Source organism: Nicotiana tomentosiformis, chromosome 6 (genome assembly GCF_000390325.3).
Source record: "Nicotiana tomentosiformis chromosome 6, ASM39032v3, whole genome shotgun sequence".
Classification (NCBI taxonomy): domain Eukaryota; kingdom Viridiplantae; phylum Streptophyta; class Magnoliopsida; order Solanales; family Solanaceae; genus Nicotiana; species Nicotiana tomentosiformis.
In genome coordinates, this window is record NC_090817.1 from 43,006,886 (window position 1) to 43,024,254 (window position 17,369).

Genomic DNA, 17,369 nt, shown 5'->3' on the forward strand with positions numbered 1-17,369 from the left:
CCAATGACTATCACAAGGAGAATCCATAAACTGACTTACAACACTCACAGGAAAGGAAATGGCAGGTCCAGTCACTGTGAGGTAATTTAATTTACCAACCAGCCGCCTATATCTTGCAGGATTGCTAAGCGGCTCCCCCTGTTCAGGCAGAAGTTTAGAATTCGGACCCATCAGAGTGTCAACAGGTCTATAGCATGTCATTCATGTCTCCTCAAGAATGTCTAAGGTGTACTTCCGTTGTGAGATCACAATACCTGAGCTAGACTGAGCGACCTCAATACCCAAAAAATACTTTAATCTGCCCAGATCCTTAGTCTGAAAGTGTTGAAAGAGATGTTGCTTCAACTTAGTAATACCATCCTGATCATTGCCTGTAAAATAATATCGTCAACACAAACCACCAGATAAATACAGAGATTTGAAGCAGAATGCCAATAAAACTCAGAGTGATCAGCTTCACTACGAGTCATACCAAACTCCTGGATAACTGTGTTGAAACTTACCAAACCAAACTCGATGAGACTGCTTTAGACCATAAAGTAACTAGCGCAAGCGACATACAAGGCCACTAGACTCCCCCGGAGCAACAAAAACAGGTAGTTACTCCAAATAAACTTCATCCTCAAGATCACCATGAAGAAAAACATTCTTAATGTCCAACTGATAGAGAGGCCAATGGCAAACAGCAGCCATGGATAGAAAAATGTGGACTGATGCTATTTTAGCCATGGGAGAAAAAGTATTACTGTAATCGAGCCCAAATATCTGAGTATATTCTTTAGCAACAAGACGGGCCTTAAGTCGATCAACCTGGCCATCCGGACCAACTTTGACTGCATGAACCCAACGACAACCAACAATAGATTTACCTGAAGGAAGAGAAACAAGCTCCCAAGTACCACTCATATGTAAAGCAGACATCTCGTCAATCATAGCATGTTGCCATCCTGGATGAGACAGCGCTTCACATGTAGACTGAGTGATGGAAAACAGAGGACAAGGGAGACACAAAAGCATCATGAGGTGATGATAGACGATGATAACTTGAATCAACATAATAGGAATTAGGATTAAGTGTGGTCCGTATACCTTTCCGAAGTGCAATCGGTGGAATAGGAGAAGACAAGTCCGCAATAGGAGCAGGGTCAGGTGCAGGACGTGAATCAGTTGGGCCTAATGCTAGGAGCAGACGACGACGATAAGTCAAGAGTGGTGTTCCTGTGGCTTGGGATCTAGAAGGAGCAACATTAGACTCCTCAACGGTTGGTATAGGTAAGACTTCTATGGTTGAGGGTGTAGGAGGAGCTATAGTAAACTCCTAAAAGGTTGGTATAGGTAAGACCTCAGATATATCAAGGCGGTCAGAAGAGGTAAAGTAAGGTCTAGACTCAAAAAATATGACGTCAGCTGACATAAGGTACCTACGAAGATCAGGTGAGTAACAACGATATCCTTTCTGAACACGAGAATGACCAAGGAAGACACACTTGAGAGCACGAGCAGCTAATTTATCTTTCCTAGGGGCTAAGTTATGAACGAAACATGTGCTCCCAAAAACACGAGGGGGAAGAGAGTATAAGGGTGACCGGAAAAACAATACTGAATGCGGAATCTGATTCTGGATGAGAGATGAAGGCATCCGATTAATCAAATAACAAGTTGTGAGAACTGCATCATCCCAAAAATGCAATGGAACATGAGACTCAATGAGAAGTGTACAAGCAGTCTCAATGTCTCCATATTTTCTGCCTAATAAGAAGGAAATTTGAAGAAAATTGCTGAAAAATAATCTGTCTTGCCGGAAACCAAATTTGTCTCGACGGAACCTTAACTCCGGTGAACGTAAAATCAAAACTGGTTGGGAAAGGCTCGGAATGTTCCAGCGATCCTAACAGAAAAGAAAATTCCAAAAAAAACTGACCATAAGGAGTTTGTGTTGCGGACAGCCATTAAGAGAGAGAAAACTCGACCTCTTTGATAAAAACAAAACCCTAGTGCTGCGAGGGAGATAATTCACCTCAAAAAGGCAGCAATGGCTCTGATACCATGTAGATTTTGAGAAGAATAAAAGGCTTATTGTATTTTTGTGTGTGTTTACATTCCATGAGCAAGGAAATTTATACAAAGCTCCTAATGCTAATTAAGGAAAAACAAATCTATACAATCAGTCCAGCTATCAAATCAAATCAAATCAAATTATATCTTCTAAGTATAATCAAATCTCCTGAAATCATGCTAATCAACAATCTCCTAAATTAATCAAAACTCTTGAAATCATACTAATCAACAAGTATGCAATGGATTCACAACTTCTTTTGGCATGAAATATTGTACATGTTAGGGGAAGTAATACTTAAAATGTTACTTTCACACCATCTGTGTCCCCCAAAAACTCACTCTACTCCAATCCCCACCATATATGATACATTCTCATTGAACTCTTCCTAACCCTTTAAAATATTCCTCCATAACCCACACCCATATGAGAGTGTAATATTTTTAGTTCTCCCTCCTCATCCCAAAACCCCACATTTCTCCGCAATCACCTCTTCCAAAAGCATTCTCCTGTACCCCAAATCTCCATAACCACTTCCCAAGTAACACCTAAATACTTATGTGAACCTGAAGTGAGACCAAATAAGGCAAATTGAAAGGAAAAATGAAATAAGTTAATTTCTTCACATGTTAGTGAAATGCAATCCATTGATTAAACATTCTAGAGAAACGAATTTCTGAAAGTTGGTGTTGCGGGTGAACAATAAGGGAAAGATGTTGATCACTTATTGTTGCATCATAGAGTGGCCTCACAACTTTGGGCAGTGGTATTCTCATTATAAAACTGAAACACATACCTCACCCGAACACATTGCAAGTTGGAGGTTAAGGAAGCTCGATCACATAAAGCAGCAATAAAGATACCATTGTAAAGAAAATGAACCTAGGGTCTAACTCTTTCCCCCCAAAAACTAACTCATGAGGTAAAACTTACCCAAATTTGTATAAGGAGACAACAATACATTCACTCCATCAAAGTGAGACATTTTAAACCCCTTGCACGCTCGAACCTGGACAACTAGAACATACATAACATAAAAGCCCAAAATTTGAAACATAACAGGATGGGTATGGCTCTAATATCATGTTAAGAAAATGGAATTTGGGGCTAACTCAATCTGAGAAACTATCTCATAAGGTGAGGATTGTCCAAAATAACATAAAGAGACAGTATCTCATTTCCAGAACAAATATGAGACACTCTAACACCCCCTGCATGCCCGGAACTGGACATTTGGAGTGTGGACGATATAATATGAGGGCCTAACATTAGGTAAATCAAGATTAGGAATGGTCGGCTCTAATACCATATTATAAAATAGACCTTAGACCTAACTCAACCTCAAAATCTAGCTCATAAACTAAGAATCAACCGAGACCATACAAAAAGACAACATCCCATTCCCTCAACTAAGCGGGACATTCTACCACATCTGGAATGCTTAGGGATGGCATCTGGAGCATGGAGAATATGACACGAGAACTCAACATTGGGTAAATCCATAATAGTGATGCGTTTGGCTGCGGTATCTGTAAAGAAGATGGACATTAGGTACAACTCAACTCTAAAAGCTATCTCTTAATGTGAAAATTGCCCAAAATCATGTAAGGAAACAACAGCTCATTCCCTCAACTAACAGGGGACATTCTAGTAGCCATTATGCCTTTTTGGTTGACAATTTGGAACGGAAAGAAGAGAAGGATATTTCAAGGCAATGGCAAGTGTTGAGTCCCACATCAGTGGGATTTGAGTTTCTTGGTCTCATTATATGGTTTTGGGAAATCCTCACCTCATAAGCTAGCTTTTAGGGTTGAGTTAGGCCCAAGGTCCATTTGCCATGGTATCATAGCCAAGCCCATCCCAATTTATTGTTACCGATGTTGGGCCTCCATTTATAATGTCCACGCTTCAGTTTGCAAGCTTGGGCGCGAGGGAGAGGGGGGTGTTGAGTCCAACGTCGGTGGGATTTGGGTTTCTTGGTCTCCTTATATGGTCTTGGGCAATCCTCACCTCATAAGCTAGCTTTTGGAGTTCAGTTAGGCCCAAGGTCCATTTATCAACAAGAATTCAAAGATTGTAAAGGGTTCTTTCTTTTTTCATTTCACTTATTTGGTGTAAAAAGGAACAGTTTGTCAAAAGATCAAGACTAGCATGCAGTCTTACATTGTACATATATCTTTTGGCACTCTTTTGGCATAAATGAAATGCTATTTGACTAACTGAAAAGAAAATTTGAGAGACTTTTACTTGGAACATTTGAAGTTTCCCATAATTACAAGATCCCTCTATGTCAATAACTATATAATCCTTTTAGTACGCCCTTTGATGGTTTGACCAACTCAAGCAAGATCTAAATATACAAATAAAGAGAAATTATTTTTCTCTCAACTTCTGAGTTAATCACAAGAAATTAGTTTGATCAAAAGATGGAGAAAGAAAAGATAAGCAAGTCGTTTCGAGTTGTATCCTTATGGTCCTCTGACTTTTTACCGCTACTAACCGATAACAAAAATTTTGGGTGACGATGGGTGGCAGGCGAGACTCGTATTTCCTACCGCATCTCTCCTATCCCCTTACTTGATGTAACGAGTGAGAACTAAAAGTCTATGGACTGATTTTGAGAGGTAATATCTCTTACTGACCATTTTCATTTGAATGTAATTTAGATGCTCTCTGAACCGAAACTCAGTGCGGCCATGACCACTGTAAAAGCAAGGGGCAGTTTCACAGCGCAATCTCTAAACATATGGCTCCTCATAATGATTCATAGATCATGAAGACAGGAAATGATTGCAATTCTAAATGCACCATACGGCTAGCCACATGATTGTTGTTTTCATGTTAACTTTAGCTAAATAAGCTAAAGGAAATTAATGTTTATCAATCTACTTAACTTTATAACTCGCCAAAATTTACTCCAGTTTAGTCAGCAGAACACAACTCAAATAACTTGTATACCTTTTCCATCTGAAACCAAACCTAACTATTTAAAGAGCTTGTAATACATTTCCCATCTGAAACCAGACCTATAGGACATAAGGTACTTCTGAAAAAGCCAGAAAGTGCACTTCGCGCACCAAGCAAGCTTCTTTTAGTTTTAGATAAATATAAATTCAAAGACTGGATAAGGTTCAATGTGAGATGAAGATTACAGCATTCTTAATTACCGAGAGCTCATAGAGATATTTAAATTCTAAGAAACGCATAAGAGATATGAAGTTGTGAACAGATTCAGTACCCAGAAGACGCATGACTCTCACAGTAGCTTCGTAATTCAGGGAGCACTCGGAAATCAATATTCTGGTATCTGTTTTTACAAATTATAAGAAGTAAGCACAAGCATAATGAAGAGTTCGAAAAAATTGCACCTAAAACTAACGTGTTAGAATTGATTCTAAGTACCTTAAGCAACACAAGAACAAGAAAAGTGCAAATAAGATACAAATGGATCACACACCTTTGGTTGATCCCACTTGTGGAGAAGAGGAATCAGCTCTATGTCAGAGGAAGAAGACAAATGGGAAGGGACAAATAAAGAGGGGAACAAAGGAGAAAATGGATAGAAATTCCATCTTTAGGATAAATCAACTAAATTTGGTCAGTTTCGTAATCTATATTCAAAAATATTTTACTCGAACTAAAATGTGTGCAGTCATAGGATTTCTGTCACCCTCTCCTAACCTCTCTCTCAACTGCAGATGCCACCTCTTAAAGCAAAAATTTACTGATTTCCCAAGGTTTGCATGGGTATATACAACAGAACTATTAACAAGCAAGTGGAAAGATACATTTTCGATGACATATGAGACAAAAACTCTAATAAATCAGGGACAAGGGGGACAAAGTTCAGAAAGCATCATTAGTGAATACATATAACTAAGTGAAATTCACAAGGAAAACATTTCTTTGATAAGTAGCAGTTAAAGATTACAAGAAAAGATTACTGTTTCATTCTTACATGCGGGATTCAGGATCCTTCCGAGGATCATAACCTTTCCTTATCCAGAATCTACGGAAAGGCCCACTCGAAAAGTAATATGCTACTCTAAAGAGAAGCCTGCATAATGACGGAGATAGACCAAAAATTTATACTATGAACAGTATCATTTCCAAGACTTAATCCAACTAATAGAAGTGAAGACTGTATAAGAATTTCATATGCTACCTTTTGATCCTGCTCTCTCCAAGCTTCAGACCCCCATCACGCAAGCGCTCAGCTAATGACTCTTTGACCCATATTTGACGCTCTTCAAACAATTCAGATACCACCTTCTGCCGTCTCCAATCTTCTGAGCCCTGAAGTATGTGCTTTTCCCAATCCACTGGTTTAGGAATCTGTATGAATGTTAAGCAGAACAACCAGGAAGCTGCAATACCATCATACTGCAGAGTGACTTTATTGTTGTGTTTGTCTTTGTTGAATAAGATGTCAAGTATCCGTCTTTTCAAGATAATATAATCTTCAGTAGACTTCTCTTCAGGGATGAAGAAAAGTGCAATTAATGAGTGGCAGCAGAGTTAGTAATGAAACAGCTTCCCAATTATAATTTGCTGATGACTCCCACCACGATTTTACCAAGCCAGCAAACTCTTCCATCCTTAAAACATGAAGTACGAGGGCTTATTTTCCCATTCGCTGCACTTCAACAATAGAGGATGCCTGACCAGTGCATAAAAGAAGAAAAAAATGCTGATCTCGGCGAAACAGCGAAACTTGTCCTCGTTGTAGCAACAGAACAAGCTGAAACCTGGGCGGGCGGAGTCGAATTCAAGACGCGACCCCCCGAGAGTGAAAACCGTGGTTGGGATGTGGCTGGAAAAGCCTGCATGCACCAGCGCAGGCATATGCCACGCATGGAGGGCCCTATGGTAGTGGGCTTTCTTGGCTAGGGTTGCAGGAAGTTATGAGTCTACTGGTGGTACTCCTACACGCACAATGTCCCTAGAAAGTATAGTAACCTCGAACAGATGCATTTAGTTGCCGGACAATTCCATGACAACAGGATCTCTCTCATGTATATGTCACAGATTACTATACAGTGTCTACTAATCTTGTTTGATTATTCCCTCAAGCTATAGAGTTTTAAAATAGTAAAGCATACATGTTCTAAACTAGGAAAGCAAATCAAGAATTGCATAATTACAGAAAACTGTGAGAAAGCACGGGAGAAAATATTATTGCTTATTTTCTATGTTACAATAAGCCCTATTTATATGTATACATAACACATAACTTACTCCTATTACATAAGGGACTAAGACTAATTACATACATTTCACATAACTATTCTAACATTCCCTCTCAAGCTGGTGCATATAAATCATATGTACCGAGCTTGTTACATATGTAGCTAATACGAGAACCAATGAGGGACTTGGTAAAAATATCTGCAAGTTGATCATTCGACTTTACAAACTTTGTAGCAATATCTCCCGGGAGTATTTTTTCTCTGACAAAGTGACAGTCAATCTCAATGTGTTTAGTTCTCTCATGGAACACTGGATTTGATGCAATATGAAGAGCAGCTTGATTATCACACACAAGTCTCATCTGGCTGATCTCACCAAATTTCAACTCCTTCAACAACTGTTTGATCCAAATTAGCTCACATGTCGCCATACCCATTGCTCGATACACTGCTTCTGCACTAGACCGAGCAACTACATTCTATTTCTTGCTCTTCCAAGACACCAAATTACCTCCTACTAAGACACAATATCCAGATGTAGAACGTCTATCAGAAGGTGATCCTACCCAATCAGCATCTGAGTATCCAACGATCTGCTCATGGCCTCGATCCTCAAACAATAAACCTTTGCCTGGAGTTGATTTTATATAGCGAAGAATGCGGATAGCTGCATCCCAATGACTATCACAAGGAGAATCCATAAACTGACTCACAACACTCACAGGAAAGATGATGTCAGATCTAGTCACTGTGAGGTAATTTAATTTACCAACCAGCCGCCTATATGTTGCAGGATCGCTAAGAGGCTCCCCCTGTCCTGGCAGAAGTTTAGAATTCGGATCATTCGGAGTGTCAACAGGTCTACAACCTGTCATTCTTGTCTCCTCAAGAATGTCTAAGGCATACTTCCGTTGTAAGATCACAATATCTGAGCTAGACTGAGCAACCTCAATACTCAAAAAATACTTTAACCTGCCCAGATCCTTGGTCTGAAAGCGCTGAAGGAGATGTTGCTATAACTTAGTAATACCATCCTGATCATTGCCGGTAATAACAATATCGTCAACATAAACGACCAGATAAATACACAGATTTGAGGCATTTAAAACACAGAGTGATCAGCTTCACTATGAGTCATGCCAAACTCCTGGATAACTTTGTTGAACTTACCAAACCAGGCTCGATGAGACTGCTTTAGACTATAGAGGGACCGGTGCAACCGACATACAAGGCCACTAGACTCCCACTCAACAACAAAACCAGGTGGTTGCTCCATATAAACCTCATCTTCAAGGTCACCGTGAAGAAAAGCATTCTTAATGTCCAACTGATAGAAAGGCCAATGGCGAACAGCAGCCATGGATAGAAAAAGGCGGACTGATGCTATTTTAGCCACGGGAGAGAAAGTATCACTGTAATCAAGCCCAAATATCTGAGTATACCCTTTGGCAACAAGACGGGCCTTAAGTCGATCAACCTGGCCATCTGGACCAATTTTGACTGCATACACCCAACGACAACCAACAGTCGATTTACCAGAAGGAAGAGGAACAAGCTCCCAAGTACCACTCATATGTAAAGCAGACATCTTGTCAATCATAACTTGTCGCCATCCTAGATGAGACAGTGCTTCACCAGTAGACTTAGGGATGGAAACAGAGGACAAAGATGATACAAATGCATAATGGGGTGATGACAAACGATGGTAACTTAAACCGACATAATGGGGATTAGGATTAAATGTGGACCGTATACCCTTTCCGTAGTGCAATCGGTTGACTAAGAGGAGACAAGTCCACAGTATTAGCAGGGTCAGGTGCAGGACGTGAATCAGGTGGGCCTGATGCTGGGCGCGGACGACGATGATAAGTCAGGAGTGGTGGAGCTGCAGAAGGTTGAACTGGACTAGGTGGTGGAACTGGAGCTATAAGTGATGGAACTGGAGCTATAAGTGATGGAGCTGCAACTGGAGCTGTAGGTGGTGGAGCTAGAGTTGTAGAGGAAGATGAATGAGAGATAGTGACTGAATCTCCAAAAGATGGAACTGGTAGCACCTCAGAAATATATAAGTGATTACCTTGACCTGTGAAGTATGACTGGATTTCAAAGAATGTAACATCAGCAGACGTAAGGTACCGTTGGAGGTCAGGAGAATAGCATAGATACCCCTTTTGCGTTCTCGAGTAACCCAGAAATACGCACTTAAGAGCACGAGGAGCTAACTTATCTTTTCCTGGAGTAAGATTATGAACAAAACACGTGCTTCCAAAGACACGGGATGGAAGAGAGAACAAAGGTAAGTGAGGAAACACGACAGAGGATGGAACTTGATTCTGGAAAGCTGAAGATGGCATACGATTAATAAGATAGCAAGATGTAAGAATTGCATCCCCCCAAAAACGCAACGAAACATGAGATTGTATGAGTAGGGTACGAGCAATTTCAATAAGATGTTTATTCTTTCTTTCAGCTACCCCATTTTGTTGAGATGTGTGCGGACAAGATATTTGATGAATAATCCCATGAGAGTTCATAAACTGCTAAAACAGGGAAGACAAATATTCTAGAGCATTATCACTACGAAATGTGTGGATAGAAAACCCAAATTGATTTTGAATTTCAGCGTGGAAAGTCTAGAAAATAGAAAACAACTCAGACCGTTTTTTCATTAAAAATATCCAAGTGCACTTGGAATAATCATCAATGAAACTGACAAAGTAGCGGAATCCCAAGGTAGAACTGACTCAACTAGAACCCCAAACATCTGAATGGACTAAAGTAAAAGGTGAATCTGCTCTATTATCAAGACGCCGGGGGAAATAGGAGCGGGTATGCTTACCGAGCTGACATGACTCACACTCTAGAGTGGACAAGTGAGATAAACCAAGTACCATTTTCTGACGTTTTCACAAACTGGGATGTCACAACCGTTTATGTAATAAATATGTTGAATAAGTAACAGGACAAGTTGTTGAAGGAAGACAAGATGTGAGTCTATGTGATTTAGCAAGGATAAGGTAATAAAGTCCATTTGATTCACGCCCGCTACCAATGATTACCCCGTACTGCGTTCCTGTATAAAAACAAGGTCATCAAGAAATAAAACAGCGCATTTAAGTGATTTGGCTAAGCGACTAACGGCTATGAGATTAAAAGGACTACTGGAAACATAAAGAACTGAATCTAAAGGTAAGGAAGGAAGTGGGCTTGTTTGACCTATTGCAGTTGCCATGGTTTGAGACCCATTGGCCATTGTGACTGTTGGAAGAGATTAAGATTACGAAATACTAGTGAAAAGAGATTTGTTACCAGAAATATGATCAGATGCACCTGAGTCAATGACCCAAGAATCGGAGGATAAAGATTGGGAGACATAAGTCACGCTATTACATGTTTGAATAACGGAATCTGTCTCTGAAGATGTCTGTTTACGAGCTTTATACTGAAGGAACTCAATATAATCCAGTAAATAAACCATCCAACTATTCATAGTATTGGATCCCATGTCGCTACAATTAATTTCTCAAATTCTTGACTAAAAGTTGTAGTGTTAACTTGAAATAGTGAAAAGTAACTTCTTGAAAACTGAAGATATATCTGGAAAACACTGTTCACAGCAGAGAAAAAGAGCACTATTTTATGCCGGAAAACACTGTAGCTCGCCGGAAAATTCCAAAGTTGTCGGAATCTGTCGGAAATAGTACTGGTGGACTCGGAATTGCCTTGCGACCAGGCTGTCCTGAAGAAGCTTGGCCAAAAAATGGCCGGAGAAGCATGCACGCGCCGGCGCGTGGGACAGACGCGCCGGTGGAATCGCGGATCTGGTGGCGCGTGGAGGCACATGGGCTTCTGTTGCTGGAGAATCTTTTTGGGGTTTGGTCGCCAGAGATTTCTGAGTCTAATGGTGGTGTTGGTTTGTGCACAACACTCACCAAACGTGAGATGACGCAAATCAGTCACTTAGGTCACCGAGAAATTGTACGGTGACTGAGTTATTTCTTCCTGGATATCGTTGGAATGACGCACAACGATCTTTTCTCACTAATGCTCTGATACCATGTGAGAAAGCACGGGCGAAAATATTATTGCTTATTTTCTATGTTACAATAAGCCCTATTTATATTTATACATAACACATAACTTACTCCTATTACATAAGGGACTAAGACTAATTATATATATTCACATAACTATTCTAACAGAAACTAATCATCCTAATTAATTTTTTCTGATCCTAATTGATATACAGTATATTTGAAATATCATTAAAAACATCGATCACAATAATTTACGGAGGGAGAGGAAAAGTACCCTTTTCGGGGTGCACTTTGGTAAAAATAAGGCAACAAAAGTTTTCAGCGGATTAGCTTTAATAGATACTTTCAAGGAGATTGGAAGGTACTTTCACGAGCTTCTATTTTCTATGTATTGTAACTCCAAGATACCGTTTCAATCCTCATTAATCCTACTTGTATTGATGAATAAAGTTGTTTCTTCTCATCCCAAAAGAAATAATCAAAGTTGAAAAAAGCTTTGAGATCTCCCTTATATAGGTCATGGAAAGTGCTTCTATGAGCAAGGGTTGTTCTAGATGCATTAAAATGGAAAGGTGGAGAAGAAATTATCAGAGTCTAACAACAGACACGGAACTAATACTGATGCACTGCTCAGACACTTAAGGATATCTTTGATATTAACATCAAGGTTAAGACTCTGCTCCATCTCCCTCTACATTGAAAAATAAATAAAAATTCATCAGTAAAATATTAGTGTGATCGAAGAACATATGGAGCATGTCAAGTAAAAGAATATGGAGTATGTCAAGTATGCAGCTCTGGAAATGCTAAGGGAAGTGAAGATAAAATAAGGTAGAATAAAATAATTCATAATGGCCTCATCACGTAAGCAGACAAATAAGAAAGAGTTGAAAAAACAATTGAAACATCCAAAAAAATCAGTCAATACATAGAGAAAAAAGACACAACAAGGTGAAACTGACTACCCTTATGTTGTGTATAGAGCAGCAATAAATGGATCAATGAGTATAAGTAAGTGAAATTGATTATCTAGCATTGTTCATGAAGCCACTAAAAGTTCTTAAAGAGAACTAAAGATGTCAATATGCCTTATGGGTGTGGGTTATGGAGGAATATTATGAAGGTCTGTGTAGAATTTAGTGACAATATATCACTCAGGGTAGGTGATGGGAGGAGAGTTAGTTTTAGAGGGCGTAAATGATGTGGGGATAACATGTTGAAAGAGGAATTCCCGAGCATTTACAGGGTTTCATGTTAAAAGGGGCTGACAGTCCAACAAATTCGGTGGTACAAGGTGAAGAGGTTTTTTGGGATTTGAAATTCAGAAGGGATTTCCACAATTGGGAGGTGACTGAGTTCCAAAGATAGCTAGTTTTACTTCATAAGCAAGGTACGTTATTAGATAGCCATGATACTTTCAGGTGGGATTTGGGGAATAACAAAGTGTTCTCTATTAAGTCTTTCTATGAAAAGTTCTTGGTTAGGGAGGAGGACGCCTTTCCATATAATTCGATCTGGATTCCTAAGGTGCCTAGGAAGGTGTGCTTACTTGATTAGCAGCCAGAGGGGCGATCTTGACGGCCGAAAATCTCAGAAAGCGGAAGGTTGTTTGCGTCAATTGGTGCTACATGTGTAAGGAGGCAGGTGAAGATGTGGATCACGTTCTTCTACATTGCAGTCCAGTAGTGATGGGGGATATGTGTAGTTGGTTTGGTGCCTCATACGTGATGCCAAGAACTGTAAAAAGAACTGATGTCTAGCTGGAAGAGTGGGAGAGGGAGGAGAAGGCGCAAGGCATAAAATGTTGCTCCACTTGCAATCATGTGGGTCGTTTGGAGAGAGACAAATAGAAGAGCTTTTGAAGGGGTAGAGATGAGCTTTACTCAGCTGAGGAGTAGCATCCGATCCCTCATTTTCTTTTGGTGCACCCATGAAATTTCTTGTTGTATTGATGATTAGGTGACTTTTGCAGGGATTCATATTTTCGTTTAGGTTTTTCTTCTTTTTGGTCTACTTGATCAAAAAAAAGTTCTTAAAGAGGATCAAGAATCTGCAGCTAACTTGTGCTCATCCCTCTTGCAATCTTCATAATTCTACATATATCTCATGATTAGTTTCAGTATATAGAAAAGAACTGGAAGCTTTCTCATCAAGGTTAGCAAACATTATTGGGGAAAAATTATATTTCTTCCATTGAAAAAAAAAGGGCAGCCCAGTGCACAAAGCATCTGCGTTCACGCAGGGTCCGGGAAAGGGCCGCACCCTGGTGTCTTCCATTGTGTCAGATTAACTTATATTCGGTTCAACTATTTGGAAAAATGCATTTGAATTCCTTTTCATGACAAATTGTGTTGTTTCCGGTTAATATCTTTATTTTTCTTTACATGAGCAAATGTGACTTACATATAAAGTACATGAGTAAGTATTCGCAGTACAAAAGAGGAATCTTGGTATATCAGTTAGTATGCGAAACAAAAGGAGCTCTGCCGAAGTGTTACGGAAGAAATCAAACATTTGGGAGACCACAGGTCCAAATCTCGGCAGAGACAAAAAGAATAATTTCTTCCCATCTGTTCCCTAGTGGGTAGAGTTACCCATGGTGGGAGTTAGCAGGTACTAGGTGAATTGATTGAGGCACACACAAGCCTGGACACCACTTAGTATCAAGTACCAAAGATCCATTTTTACGCTTTAATTTCAAATCAGCACTAACATTTAACTGATTTTTTTTTTCTTTTTGAGAAAGAACAGTTAACTGAATTTACATCGGTTTCATACTAATATACTATTGAGTAAACTACTTTACAGCATTGATCGGTTGTTTATTGCCGTAAGATTAGTGCTAGAATTAAGAGTGGAGACAATTTAACATATAGATTAGACGGATCTAACCTATTATGGTTCTTGCAACATGCAGAAGATCAATAATGACCTACTAACAAGAGCTAGATATCACTAGGGAAAAAAAATTATATTCCCATTAGACTGGAGACACAGGATAAGAGAATACTTCAAAGGTAATCCAGATCCCTAAATTACTCAAACATGGAAATTTGAAGACACGCTTTCCTTGTTCAGTAATGTATTACTGCCTAGGCAGCATGACAAAAGATCTGCAGTGTTCTTGTTAAATTGATTGAAAGATTAAAATAAAATTGCAGAAAATATTTGACTGAAAATAAAGAATTTAAAACAAGAGAAAATTCCTCCATGCCGGCAGAAAAAATTACCTCCCAATTTTGCCGGTAAAGCACCTCTTGTTTTCTTTTTGGTGCAAGTGATTTTAATCTGCAATTACAAAAAGTTTGAAATTTACAAATAGGAAGATACCTCTCTTAAAGAGAATGCTTTAACTTAGACAAGGAAAGTGGTCTGCATCACATAACCTATTGTGGTGAGACAACTAACATTACATGGACTCTTCGTTTGCCTCTGTGTCGATCAGTTGTTATGCGTAATACGTGCAAATCCTCAAAATACACTAAAATCATGATAAAAGTTGAATCTACCCACAACGGATACTTATGCCCGCAGCAAATACATACCCATACCCAAGTCCATATAACGTAGGAGACAACAGAGCATACAGGAGGAACAGAAGAAAAAGCAGAAACTTTTCCACCAACAGCAACTGAGAGAGAGAGACAGACAGACAGAGACACATAACAGAGAGGGTAAGAAGTGGTGGATTGCTAAAACCATGGTGCAACAAGAATGTGTGCATAGGTATACAATATCTAAAGTTAGTTAAAACTGTAAGAACAGATTAACAAGCCAGAGCATCTTACACAATATTCTCAGGCATATCTTTTAAGGAAAACAGAGGAGGTAGTAAAATCATCAAATCCTCCTGATCGACATCCATAAGACCTCCCTTCTCTACAAGCAGTAAACTAAAGAAATTAGGTATTGGAACAGAGGATTTCCCACATTTTGAAATTGCTGGAATAATGAGAGAATGGCTGACCAAATTTAGGTTCCACCTCTGCCCACTGTCTTTTTTTTCTTCTAGCAACATCAGCATGAACGGCAAGAACATGCTGATAGTCTACCATTCCTTTGAAAGCAGCACAATTGTGCACACAGAAGAAAAAAGGGGAACAAGAAATTATAAAGTTAATATGTGCTCAAAGAAAAGCAGAAAGACAAACTGGGGAACATGAAGTGGTCTAACATTAAAAATTAGTTCTCACCATTAAAATGATAAGCTTCAGCAACATGAGAAACAATATTAGCTGAGAGATGCACCTGCAATTTTGTAGTATTCTGCACTTCAAATTCTTTTGAAGCACCAGCAGATAACCATCTAGACTCATTCACCTTTTCTGCAGCTAACGAATGTTCAACACGAGAAATTTCTTGTTCACAATTAACAGGACTCCCTGAAGATTGCATCGATATTCCACAACTATTGTCAGCGGTTTCGACATCCCTTACTTTAGTCTTGGATATTTTCAACAGGAAATTATTTCTATGCCTAAGCTCCCCAAAGGCAGGGTGTGAATAAGGATCTTCTGGCCGGAAATGGAGCTCCAGCTTATTTGACTGTGAAGTTCGAGCCTGAAATTACAATGAGTGTGAGCAACAATCAGATTCTAAGATTAATTGACATCAATTACCACATGTCTATAAAGCCAATTAGCCAGCCATTAGTATAAATATTAGTTCACAAACATCAGGGTGCTCCATAAAGTGCTTCTTTTGGAGTAAATTTCCACTACTCATGAGTTACATTCTTAATGCATGAAACCTACGACTACTTACATCAATTTTCAACTTTTTTTAATGAAAAAGGGTAGCAAGCGGAATAGAATTTGAAACAATATTTTAATGAGCAATCTCAAAGGAATCCATTATGACATGCACCATTAGTACCACCAGCTGAGTAACTTTATAGAGGCAGGCTCAGTCCTTTTTTTCTTTTATTGGGCTAAAGCAGTTAGGAATGTTTTCAAATTTCCACCATCACCAGGTGAAAAAGGACACCTAAGTTCTCACTGCTCCCGGAAAGTGAATTAGACAAGTGGAACTACTAAATGAACTTGCTCTTCCTTGACTGAAAAAGAATTAAAAGAAAAGGTACTCATAATAGCACAGAATGTGACTAAGAATTGAAGTTTCAAATTCCAATGCGGGTAATTTTGCAAAAGTTGTACATACAACAAAATGTGTAATACCTTGACAATGCCTTGAATGCCGCCAAGAGTCTCAATGGCACGTTCCATTGAAGAAGGGTAAGCAGGGTAATGAACAGCAAAGACCTTGTTACTGGGTAAAATTCCTGATACTGAACCATCTTTTATAATCCCCATAATCTGTTATAAAACCAGTAAAAAACCCGAAATTTGCTTAACACAGTAAAAATCTTGGTTTTCTGAAAAAAAGTCTTACCTGATGTGGAGAGGAGCTAGGGGGTAGAGAGGAATGGGGAGAGGAATCTCTAAATGAAATATTTATATACTGCTGCTTCTGCTTGCCAATGCCACTCTGTTCAGTCAAACAAACTTCCGAGTTTCCAAAGGGTAGAGATTTAATCCTGACACAAAATTTTCCATTATTAATAGTTAATACTGGGCAGACGTAATGGCTATTTTTGTATTGAAAGATTCCGTTAGAATTACCATTTTTCCTTTTTAATAAGCAAAACATAAACTTTTTCCTTTTTAAAAATATTCTTTAGTTTACTTCTTATTGTATATTAGCTTTAGGGCACGATCCTTTTTTAAAATTTAGAATTCATGCACTTTAAATTCTATTTCTGGCTTTGAGTCAAACCCACGTGTCTCCACAAAAATATATTATAGGTAGCTTGTTTGGCGAAGTTTTTGAGAAGTCAATGGTGCTTTTTTTTTAAACAAAAATAACTTCTAAGAAAAAAATAAGTATTTTTTTAGTAGAAGAAGTTATTTTTGAGAAGCTAAGAAAAATATTTTTTTCCTAAAACACTTTTGAAAGCTTGCACAAATTGCTGCCTAATGTTGGTAAAAATATTTTTTAAATTGATTAGTCAAATAAAAATTATTATTTTTTAAATGTTTAAAAACATAATTTTAAAAAAAAATTAAGAAAAAGTATTTTTAAAGTAAG

General features: G+C 38.7%; 1 protein-coding gene across 11 annotated transcripts in view; it reads right to left on the minus strand.

Moving 5' to 3' along the window:
• Window positions 1-16,831, minus strand: part of LOC104117922 (uncharacterized) — a 38,094-nt gene extending 21,263 nt beyond the window's left edge. For 8 of the 11 annotated variants that reach the window (XR_011408535.1, XR_011408534.1, XR_011408536.1 and 5 more), the window contains exons 1-10: window positions 16,674-16,831; window positions 16,460-16,597; window positions 15,476-15,842; window positions 15,250-15,339; window positions 15,071-15,161; window positions 14,513-14,570; window positions 11,930-11,973; window positions 6,222-6,392; window positions 6,015-6,113; window positions 5,295-5,363 (exon numbers count right to left, since the gene is read on the minus strand). Coding sequence is in view for 8 of the 11 variants with exons in the window: in XM_070177300.1 (XP_070033401.1) it covers window positions 5,295-5,363; window positions 6,015-6,113; window positions 6,222-6,392; window positions 11,930-11,973; window positions 14,513-14,570; window positions 15,071-15,161; window positions 15,250-15,339; window positions 15,476-15,842; window positions 16,460-16,594 (1,124 nt within the window). In the remaining 3 variants the exon portion in view is untranslated. Of the gene's footprint in view, window positions 1-5,294; window positions 5,364-6,014; window positions 6,114-6,221; window positions 6,424-11,929; window positions 11,974-14,512; window positions 14,571-15,070; window positions 15,162-15,249; window positions 15,340-15,475; window positions 15,843-16,459; window positions 16,598-16,673 lie in introns of all 11 variants that reach the window. The other 3 variants (XM_070177302.1, XM_070177301.1, XM_033661720.2) reach the window with 3 other exon arrangements.
• Between the last annotated feature and the right edge of the window lie 538 nt (window positions 16,832-17,369).